This window comes from Lissotriton vulgaris, chromosome 11 (assembly GCF_964263255.1).
Source record: "Lissotriton vulgaris chromosome 11, aLisVul1.2, whole genome shotgun sequence".
NCBI classification, from domain to species: Eukaryota; Metazoa; Chordata; class Amphibia; order Caudata; family Salamandridae; genus Lissotriton; species Lissotriton vulgaris.
Genome location: NC_141699.1, coordinates 339,877,111 through 339,889,316, shown reverse-complemented (window position 1 = coordinate 339,889,316; position 12,206 = coordinate 339,877,111). Strand labels below are relative to the sequence as shown.

General features: G+C 42.6%; 1 protein-coding gene across 1 annotated transcript in view; it reads right to left on the bottom strand.

Moving 5' to 3' along the window:
• CCDC60 (coiled-coil domain containing 60) overlaps nucleotides 1-12,206 on the bottom strand; it is a 652,013-nt gene that overhangs the window by 72,251 nt on the left and 567,556 nt on the right. Inside the window, exon 9 of the mRNA XM_086943297.1 lies at nucleotides 8,670-8,757. Coding sequence (XP_086799423.1) covers nucleotides 8,670-8,757 — 88 coding nt within the window. The remainder of the gene's footprint in view (nucleotides 1-8,669; nucleotides 8,758-12,206) is intronic.

Sequence of the window (12,206 nt, the reverse complement as noted above, 5' to 3'; positions counted from 1 at the left end):
ATATGTAAATCAGCCTTGATCTTGCTTCAATAGGAACAGTCCAGTCAAAACTGCCAGGCCAAGTGCTCCCTGAACCGAACACAAGCAACGCCTTTTTGTTTTTGAAGTAGACGTCCTGAGTGCGATGGGTATGCTCAGACGTGCTCACTGTGCCATAGGACTTGACTTGGTTTGTGTGGCCCTACTTAGAAAGAGGAAAGTGAATTGAGATTTAGCTGACATTTTCTGTATGAGGAGAAGATATATTTGAAAAGTGCTAAATATCTTATTGTGCAAGCACCTCAAATTCAGGTTTAGCTGCCATTTTCAAAGAAGTATTTCTCAGCTATTCAACATGCATATGGTTTACACCCATGTCTTACAATTCAGACCAGAATAGAAGCACCACTTCGAAGTATTTGTGGTGCTCGTTCTCCCCCTGGAACTCCAATATCCCTGAGCCCTGCAACCGAGTCCTCCCCTCAATTTATTTCCAACGGTATTTGCAATCAGATACACTGCTGCTTGAAGCCTCGTGACAAGACTTGTGTCTCCTTGCACAATTTCTGATCCCACGTTGATAGCTGGCCAGTTTAATCTTTGTGAAGTGGTAGCAACTCGTCAATAAGTACACATTTCCAGTGCATGACATCCAGACTTTCAACTTAGGCAAAAATGCACTATGCCATCACACAAATGCCCCGGAACCAGAGTAAAAATAGATCTAGAACTCACAAGCAATCTGCCTGAAACAGGTTGGAAGTTCTGCACTATTTTTATCTCCAATTAATCGACAATATAAAATTCAACTCTCCACAACCTCTTTCTGGTCTTCCACCAATGGTACCTTATAGCGCAAAATCCTTTTTACTTCAAGTCCATTTTTTGATGTTTTTTAAACATAGGCATATATAATGACCTATAGAAAGGTCCACTGGAATTAAACTACACACGTGAAAGAAGATCCTTCTCGTCCTGATCTGCTTCTAATTCAGTGCTTGCGCAAATGGTTGCAGGTCTCTTCTGCACCATAGGACGACCACTGCCAGGTATTGGAACAGAAGGACCTGGTTGTCTTCAAATTGAAGGTGCTCCATTTGTCTGGCTTTGTGCATGATTTCTTCATGATTCTTTCTTTCCTACAATTTGGCCACTGTGTCTCGGGGACTAACTGACTGCTCAGCGGGCTTTCTCCCTATAAGTTTGAAACCCCTGGGGGAACCCGGGAAGCTATGCATTTCTGAAAGCTAAAGAAGTCCAAATACAGCAAAAGGGTCATTTGTGTAGAGTGCTCTTTGTTTTCCCAAAGAAACGAATCGATAAAATAGTAGGAAAAAGTAGTAGATGGAGACAAGGTTTTCATCTGTAATTTTGTTTTCCGAAGGCCCACTTACAAAAGTAAAATACCATGACATCTTCTAGTTGCAATTAAGTCTAGTGTTGGCTGGTTCCCCCAAAAAAGGAGATCCCCAGAACCAACAACTGAGCTGCAGCATACAATTATTTTTTTATGGTGTATTGGCCCTGCAGCAATGTGCATGGTAAAATCTAATGAATGGGAAAATGAGTATGTAGGAAAGCTGTCTATTTTTTTAATGTGCAGAAGATACTGAAATGTGCAAAAGTTACTGAGATTAGGAACAGTGATTATTTGTACACCTCTGCATGCTTGGTTACCCACTCTATCATAGGCCCTGGACAATGAACCCCGCTCCGTTTGTGGAGTTTGCAAAGTTTATCGCATTCCGATGAGCTCACAGAGTTCCGAAAAACTCCGCACAGCGGAGTGGAGTTTTTCCACGCTCGCCAATGGTGAGTTGGCGAGTGCGAGCAAGGAAAATCCAACGCTAGAATGCTTCCCAGCAAGATTTCTAAATGTGGGCGGTCAAGAATGGTCGGTACTACTGCTCGCATTGAGAAACCTTCCGTTCGCGTTGAGGAAGCTGGCGCTTGAGTAGAACTTCTAATCGAGAGGCAGAAAGAAGCAGCCCCCTTTTGCGCTGCGCCTGATGCCGTTTGCACAGATTTTACAGCACGGAACAAACACTGGGCTCTAAAAATCAGTGCAAAATGTATGAGGTAATGCAATCTGCTGCACGCAAACTCCACGTAGCTTTGAGGAGTTTTTTTGTCACTTCACAGAGTTTCGTGTAGCGGAACTCCGCGAACTCCTCCTAGGCCTAATTATCATGATCCCAAGTCCATTTTGCACACTTGCTTACATTTGGAAGCCAAAGATGGAATGCAACCTAGTTGGTAATAACAAATGTTCTACTATTCTTACACTTCTCCCGATTCTAATGGTACCCCACATATGTGCATCGAAAAAAACACCAACAGCCGATTGAAGCCTTCATTGAAGAAAACAACATCCTCGACACCTCCCAATCCGGCTTCAGGAAAAACCACAGCACCAACATCGCCCTCCTCGCCGCAACAGACGACATCCACTCCCTCCTCGACAGAGGGGAGACTGTGGCCCACTCTATCATAAGCCCTGGACAATGAACCCCGCTCAGTTTGTGGAGTTTGCAAAGTTTATCGCATTCCGATGAGCTCACAGAGTTCCGAAAAACTCCGCTCAGCGGAGTAGAGTTTTTCCTCGCTCGCCAACGGTGAGTTGGCGAGTGCGAGCAAGGCAAATCCAACGCTAGAATGCTTCCCAGCAAGATTTCTAAACGTGGGCGGTCGAGAATGGTCGCTACTACTGCTCGCATTGAGAAACCTTCCGTTCGCGTTGAGGAAGCTGGCGCTTGAGTAGAACTTCTAATTGCGAGGCAGAAAGAAGCAGCCCCCTTTTGCGCTGCGCCTGATGACAGAGGGGAGACTGTGGCCCTCATCCTCCTGGACCTCTCCGCAGCCTTCGCCACAGTCTCTCACCGCACCCTAGCCATCAGATTCCACAACACAGGGATCTGGAACAGGGCCCTCGACTGAATCTGCTCATTCCTCTCTGGTAGAACGCAGCGGGTCAGACTTCCACCCTTCCTCTCGGATCCTGCACCGACCACCTCTGGAGTTGCCCAAGGAACCTCCATCAGTCCCATACTATTCAGCATCTACATGGCCTCACTCACACCCATTGTCAGATCCTACAGACTCAACATTGTATCCTACGCAGACGACACCCAACTCATCCTCTCCCTATCCAATGAACCCAACGTCTCCAAACACAACTTTCAAAAAAGGAATGGAAGCAGACGCCAGGTGGATGAAGAACGGCTGCCTACATCTCAACACAGACAAAACTGAGTACTCATCATGCGCCCACACCCCAACCCCTGGGCCCCCGCACGCAGGAACCCGCCCTACCCCACGGACCACGCATGCAATCTTGGAATCATTCTGGAATCTGAACTCAAAATGGACCCCCAAATCAACACTTTCTCATCCTCCTGTTTCCACACTCCCTGACTCCTATGAAAGACATTCAATTGGATACCCCTTGAACACAGGAAAACCGTCACCCACACTCTCATAAGCAGCAGACTCGACTACGGCAACACTCGCTATGCCAGAATCAACAAGAACCTCATCCGTAAACTTCAGAACGCCTCTGCCAGACTAGTCCAAAATCTACCACGTCACTGTCACATCATCCAACATCTGTGGACACTGCATTGGGCCCCCATCGAGAAGAGATTCACCTTCAAGATTCACACTCACGCCCACAAAGCCTTCCACAACACCGGACTGGCCTACCTGAACCACAGCCTCTGGTTCCACGCACCCCAAAGATCCCTCCAATCAGCCCAGCTCTTCCTTGCTACGGTGCAGTGCATCAAGAAGACCAGAACAGAAGGTCGCTCAATCACCTTTCTCGCAGCCAAGGCATGGAACACCCTTCCACTCCACCTCAGGCAGACGCGAATGCTTTCCAAGTTCACGAAGAACCTCAAGACCTGGCTCTTCGACGAATTTCCATGAACCTCCAGGTTCTGCACATCATCCCTCCACCAGAGCCTTGAGAACCTACTGGGTGAGTACTTGCGCTCAACAAACCTATGATTGATTGATTGATTGGATGGGCATAGTGACCACGACAGCAAAGGACCCAAAACGCCACAAGGAGACATCCTTTTGTGCGATTTGGGTGTATGTAGAAATTGGGCCTGGGTTTGGCCGCTACACAGAGTAGTGTATCAAACCCTGACCTTTCTCAAAACTAGACAAACAGGGGAGTCAGGGGGGTCTGATCTACGTGGATACCACTACCTTCTTTTCCCCCCAAAACTCTGAAAATACTCAAACTTTGACTCGAATAACAAATTCTCCCCACATTTCTAAGGGAAAGTTTTGGAATAAGCACCCACAAATTTCTTATCAACAAGAGTTCCATATGTCTACCAGTAAAAACAGTGGCCCACTTATATGACTGGGCCTAGCAACCGCAACAGGAAAGACCGCAAAATGCAATGTGAAAACATGTGAATGTAAATGTAAATGTGTGGGACTTGTAAAGCGCACTGTTGCCCGTGAGTGTCCTGGCGCTGAAGACCGCTGGGGAACTCGTCCTGGCTTTCCCGGTGAGATGGTCCCTTCTGGGTATCTCCAAGGTGAAACCAGGCATCCCCGGCGTCTGAGGGGGGCCGTTGTAGAGATGATTTTCTTAATCGTTGTAGAGATGAGGCAAGCTTAATGCCCAGAGTTGCCGAGTGTGATTCCTGGTTAGAGTAGGCACCGAGGCGAGAATGATCAAGTCCGTTGACCCTGGTCCACCACCCTGCCGCGTCGGGAATGGTTCTGAATTTGAATTTGAATTTGAATTTAAAAACACTTATAAAGCGCGCTTTTACCTAGCGGTTTCTTGGCGCTGAGGACTTTAGAACCCGGGTGGCAGCTGTGAGAGAACTAGGCTGGGAATGATTGCAGAAAGAGATGGGTTTTTAAGGCCTTACGGAAATCAGGGTAAAGTGGGGTGGATCGGATATTGAGAGGGAGGGAGTTCCAGAAAGTGGGGCCGAGGGCCGCAAACTTCACCACGGTCCTGGGCCGTTCTCTGCTTCCGGGTCTGCCACCTCTAACCAATGAGCCACACCACTCCACATAACATGTTCCACATCAAAATTAACCCTTTCTGGTGATATGGGTAGCTGGGAATTTAGGCCTGACCTCGGCCAACCTATCAAACTCAGACATTCCTGAAAACTAGGCACTACAGTACAGAGTGGTGTGCCTGGCATGGATCCCACTACCTTTTCTTAACCATAATGCCTTCACAAACCTCAAACATTGGCTAAAATCAAGCAATTTACTCAGATTTCTGTGGGGGAAAGTTCAGTATTCTGTGGTAATACACAAAGTTCCACATTTGTTCCCCATAGGCTATAAACTGAGAATCATTAAACAGAGTAATAGTAACACCTGAAACGTTAAAACTGCTAGACTAAGTTTTAAGTAAAAACAAATTATTTCAAGTATGTCCTCTATGAATTAAGGAGAAGGTGCAGTTTATTCAATTCGAAATTCAAGGGGGCTCAATATTTTCAGCTATTTGTCACTTATAAATGGCAATATATGTGTTATAGCAATGTGCACGTAGGCGCCCATGCCTGCACTCGTTCTCTGTGCCAATGCAGGATTTCCTTTCTAATGTCATGGTGCGGTTCTGTAAAGATGCTCTACAGTAATGAAGACAAGCTGATTAACCTCTGCTTTCCTTGCCAGTTACATACCTCCCAGCCCACCAGTAGGTAAAACCTGTACTTATCTTACAGAACGTATTTATAGAACAGTGGGCATATCAATTAAAACATCACAGTTCAGTGAAAAGGCAGTCTGGGCAGCAACATGCAAATGTTATGTTATGTTATGTTATATAATTTGTTAAGCGCAAACAGCTGCCCCAGCAACGGAGCGTCCCGGCGCTGACCTAACCAATACCAGAGGGGAGAGGGGGAACCAAAGGAATTAAATGGCAGAGAAGAGGTGGGTCTTAAGTGCTTTCCGGAAAGCGATCAGATTGGTTTGGGCACGGATGTGTGGAGGCAGTGAGTTCCATAGCTTAGCTCCTAGGACTTTGAAGGAACGTCCACCCTGTCTACAGAGCTTAGTTCGAGGGATCATCACGAGGTGTTGTCCCAAAGAACGCAAGTTGCGCTGGGGCGTGTATGGTGTCAGAAGTGGGCGTAGGAGTTCAGGGCAGTCGGCTTTGAGAATCTTAAAAGCCGTGGTCAGGGTTTTAAAATGGATCCGAGATTCCACAGGCAGCCAGTGCAAATTGCGAATGGTGGTTCTGGCAGAGCACCTGCGTGGGAGACCAACCACAGCTCTGGCGGCCGAGTTCTGGATACGTGTATAGAGATACAAAGTATTTCTTTCATATCACTTAGTCTAAAGATACGTTTCTAGCCGTTAAAATCCTGTCTAAACACATTTAAAGACATTTCAGGTCTCCATCCTGACCTAAGTAGTACCTCAGTCTTGTGATCCTCCGACCACCATGAGTAACAGCTAATAAGTTGCATCAGTGTCTCCAGGTGGTGCGAGTGGGGGTTGGGTGGGGCTCAATCCTCATAATAAGGGGATTTGGGGAGAATAACATGAAGGTATCCGTGTATCCGCTCTGATGTCCACATTTTGCCCAGTAATTCACCTATTTCGGCTACTAGAATAATCCAGGTGAAATACTCCAATTTATGATTGTGATGCACAGTAATTCCTGCTACGAGCCTAGTGGGAATACTGAGCAGCTATGATTGAGGGCTTTTATGGGCTGAAATAACATGTCTTACCAAAGAAGAAGAATGCATAAAACCTCACTATCCAGTAGATGGTTCCTTTAGATTACAAGGAGCAATTGTGTTCATATGTTTATAATTTAGATAAGACTTTTTCAATTACATGCTACAGAGAGCAGTGCCGTTCAAAACAAAACATCAGCAGCAAGGCCTCCTCCTGGTATCCGTCTATAGCTGCGTAGCCAGAATAAGCAACACAAGGAGGCATCTTTAAAAAGCACTGACAAAGCAGAGAGGCTTTATTTGCTGAGTAATTTGTTTTGCCAATGCTTGTTTTCTGTGATATAGCGTATGTTTACCTTTCCATTCGAAGAAAGCAACACGTTGGGTATCATGGAAGCGAAAGGTAATGCTAAAGTATAACAGAGAGCATTCCAAGGCCGCCACCCATGCATGTGAATGCATGCAGATGCCCAGGAAGCCATCTTGTGGAGACCTTTGTTCTACTTGGTGAAAAAAACATTCTAAGATTGCTATTCATGCATATGTATGCATGCACACGCACGGGCGGCCATCTAGGAATGCTTTTGGTATAAATTGCAGCAACAATCTGCCTGTGCATCCGCAGGCATGCAGAGGAATGGATGGCCACCGTGGGATTATTTTTAAATAGTGCAACATACATCAAAGATGGCTGCCTGTGTGTGTACATCCATGCACACACATATGTGTACTTCTTAGAATAGCTATAGAGCTTATTTAAAGATGGATTCCAGGCACGTTTCCTAATAAAGGATGAAGGAATTGCAAGGGTCGGCAACTAGAAAATCCGTTTCACCAGCTACAAAAGTTTTGAAAAGGATGCATTGTAAGCACCGTTATCACCAGGGATAAAAAAAACAAATTACAGAGACAGCTGCAAACTGAGGAGGGACCACCTCCTCTTCCACCACCGGTAAGAAAGAAAATCTAGGCGAGTTGTGAATTTTACATGTGAATGTGAAGCAGCAGCCTGGGGTGTTAGGCTATGAGCATATACATTTTAAAGCCATACATTTCTTCCTCGAAACAGGTGGGACTATGAAGGAGCTAGAACATAGAGCACAATGATCCGGATAGGAATAAATTGTCGTCAAAATCAGCATTACCGACTGCAGAGTATCCCAGCATTGAGACTACTGAGTTGCACAGAATACAAATTGGGGGCCTAAAGTAATGTTTGTCAAGCGCCACATTTAAAGGGCCTGATTTTGAGTGTTGGTGTTATTTCCCCTACCAGATAAATAACGATACCACAGAGTATGTTAATTATTGGATGTGATAAAAAAACACCTATTACGAGATTGTGGGTAGTAACATATGAATTTTGGTATTTAACACACCAAAATCCGCCAGATACAGTAAACACTGTCGGCTTTTCCCCATTAAATTTCGACAGGTTTGACCTGCAAAATGTAACGAAGGTTGAGTTATTTCCTGCATTCAATAAGTATTAGAAGAATTAAATACCTTCAAACGTATAATTCTGACCCATGGGTAAACAGGGGTTTATGAATGGGTCGGAATTAACCGACCGACTCGTAATCAGGCTCTCTGAATGAAATGTGATATTCAATCTCTGAATGAAATGTGATATTCAAACATGTTCTTTGCTCTTCACCAAAGCACAACAATAGCAAATCTAAAGGATGGTGCTACATTTCCCGCAAGAAACCGGGAAGACCGAAAAACAAGTAGATTCTCCAACTTTTACTCTTAAACTGTTGAGATACTTTGAAGACCATTCGTTTCAATCTTCATCTCCCAGGATCTCAAGAATGCTGAAATATTAGCAGTAAGGATAGATGACGTAGGGGATAAATAGATTCCTATGTACATACACAAACATGACCTCTCTGTGAAAACTTTGTTCAAAGGAGGAGAACGTGTGTAAAATTGATATCAGAGGTTCAAAGTTCTTTAGCAATGTAAACACCACTTTTTGATGAGATCCTCAAATAAGTATCATACCTTGCCAGCTTTTGTTTCTTCTGGTTCTCTTCTTCATTCAGTTGTTTCAACACACTCAATCGGATCTCCTCCACCAGCGACTGCAAATCTAAGGATAGCAACTGAATACTTGAGAATTAAAGTACTTACACCAATTTGTTTTCTTCATAATTTTATCGATGGAGTTTACATATTAAATGTTTTTACACGTTCTTATATTGAACTGTTTCAATTGTATTTAATATGTTGCCTTTACACTTACACATGGCTACAGACGACAGACTCTCCAACCATTATATTTTATCAGCCTGCGCTTTACCAAAGTCAGGTAACTGAATATCAAATTGGAACAGTGTTAAACATTGACTACTAAGCAGCGGGTGTAGAATGTAGGCACTATATTGGCAATATAAGATAATCTCTTGTAGAATTCAAGTATTACAACTGCTTATGGCAAGCATATTTTTCCAGCCCCCTCAGCAATAGCTACTGATTAAAAATGAAGGCGATAGTGACAAATGTAGCTGGATTGTTTCTTGCACTAAGAGTTTCCTCATGACACGTTTCTCAAATTAGAGTTACAAGGCTTCTGTGCCGTCCAATATGAAGAGTTCCCTTTTAAAGTTGGAGATATGAGCTCAGGATAAAGCACATACAGAAACACAGATTGGATTAAGCAACACTATGAAATCACTATATATAGAGTAAGAGTACAGAGACAGGTCCTCAAAACCATACTTTCATTGTGAAACACAATTGCATTTATACACAGCATAAACTACTAGTAGCTTACAGTTCATCTTGGCTCACATGATGGAAAACAGTGAGGGTGCCTTCAATATAAACAACTTCAAAGGGCAAGAACTGAGAGGGTGAAGAGGAAAGGTTTTGTTAAAATCTAGATTTAATTACCATGTAGGGGGGTCTATAAAAGACAGGGCAGCTTCAAGAATCTTCCATTAGTAGTAAAGAAAACAATGCTGATTCAACTCTTTAATATGGATAATGGAGGAACCCTAACTTACCCATCTAGTCAACTACTGAGAGTATTACAAAACATATTATGCTAAAGGACATATACATTTGGATATAAACAAAGGCGTACACAACTTTTTTTAACCTGGGACCACATTACTGGTCTAATTCCAGGATTAGGAAGCTTGGCTGTAAAATTTCTGTGCATGTAGTGAGGTTTCTCAAGCATCTGCATTCAGTACTAAATTGTTTGCAAAATTATCAGATGTTACAAAACGGGTCTTTGCTCAGCATGCCTTTACTCCATGGGCAATGCAACGCATTGACCTTTACAACATGTTGTAATGCCACCCTGGGCATTTTATATATATATGGACACGCGAATGCGTGCTCTACCATGGTATGACCCAAGTCAATAAAAACGTGAACTTGGGCAATTGGACTTAAAATACATTTAGCAACTACATTGCACCTTAGCACTTTACTTAGCCCGAAGTAGTAAAAAGACAGTGCTGTTATGATGCATTTGCATTTTAGTACATACCCCCATCTCATGTTTCAATCCATTAGACTGCAGGGAGCACTACTAGGATACAGGAATAACGTGGCTGAACATTAGAAACATTAGATGCACTTGCACTTTAGCACATGCCACTTTCTCGTGCTCCAAAATGTAGAACATCATGGCTCATTTGCACGTAAGCACATGCCACTTTTTCACGTACCAATAAATATTCATAAAAACAATCTTACATTGGAACACATTCAATGTAGATGATATACGAATGAGATTGCAATTTAATAGAAGCTCTTGAGGACTTATAAATAGGTAGGGTGCATGCAACAGGGGCAAATTAAACTGCTTAAGGAATTAGTTAGTGATTGTGTGCATACTGGATCCTGATACAGTGGACACTGTCGGGGAAAGTACAATATATGTGAACAATAATATATGTGAAATTATATGGGAATCTGTTACATGCAGGGGGGCTATTATAAAATAAAACCCAGTGAATAACATTGAAAATTGGTTCAGGATGCACTGCATATCTAAATATGTAATGAGCAAATGTAATATAATGGATAACATGGTATTGAAAAATTCATGTAAAATAGTGGATATAATATGCTATCTAATTGAGAATGCAGAAAAATAACTACGGAAATCAGGTACCCTGCAAGACATCGCAAATTCGAGAGACAATGTTTATGACCATATAATGCATAACAACTTAAAAGAAGGTATGAGGCCTGTTATGCTGTAATCACAATACAAATGAGATTCATGGCACTGTATCCGCAATGCAAATGCATGAGCTGTATTGCTAGTCTACGAAGGAAGGCAATGCTGCAGGGGTCATTCTTTGAATAAGTAACTGTTCTAGTTTTCAACGGGGCAATGAAATGGAGATAGGATTATAAAAGAAAGCATTGTGTGCCATGATGGCTTTATAGGCACAGTAGAAGGCAACACGGCGAAACGCGCCAGCTGTTGAAACTTTATTTTTGTATTTTCTTGCACTCACATATCAGGTGTACTTGCAAATTCCAGAAAGAAACTTTACTATCTTCCATGGTGCATTCTGGGACATTGAGGTATTCGGACTACGAAAATCAAACAGTCCGCCATTAAATTGAGTCACCTGACACCATGGGGGCGGGGGAGGGGGGGAGGGTGTGTGTGCGTGCGTGTGTGTGTGTACACATATATATCTATATATATATATATATATATATATATATATATATATATATATATATATATATATATATATATATATATATATATATATGTATGTATGTATGTATGTATATATATATATATATATATATATATATATATATATATATATATATATATATATATATATATATATATATATATATACACACACAAAGAGAGAGAGAGAAAACCAAGACAAAGTAATGTCATAGTTATGTGAAAATGTCAGTGACAATATAACGTTTTAGATATACAATACCACTAAAATCCATCAGGTATAGTTATTTCAAGTAACTATAACAAGTGCCATAAAGTAATCATAGCTTGCTCCTCCGCTATGCAGTTTTCTTAACAATAAATGTAATGCAAATGTTGCGTTGAGATTATCAATGATGACATAATAGATGTCATGAATAATGTAATATATGGGGTAATTAGCAGTGCATAGTGAGGACACATGTGACAGTTTCCTATAGTTTGTCAACATTGAAAGGTATTTAGTGAGCTACATCTAGAGCAAATTTTCCATATCTTCCATGTTCCTAATGAGTGTAAGCATGTGCAATGTTCTTGACCTCCTAATGGGGATTGCTTGTGTGCAAGGTGTAGGCTCTCTGTGAAGAGTTCTCCACAGCAGAAAGGCTGTGGTTAGTAGGGGCTTCACTACCTAAGAAGGTTGCGACAGCTGTGAGCAGTAGGTGCTTGGTGACATAATGGGGCTTGAGTGCCTGTAAAGAGTGGCCTCTCCATGAAGAGTTGTGCACATGGTGGAGGTTGTAGTTATTAGGGGTTTTGCCCAGCTAATGGGGCTGGATTTTCTGGAGTGAGTGATCTTTCCGTGAAGAATGGTACACAGGGAG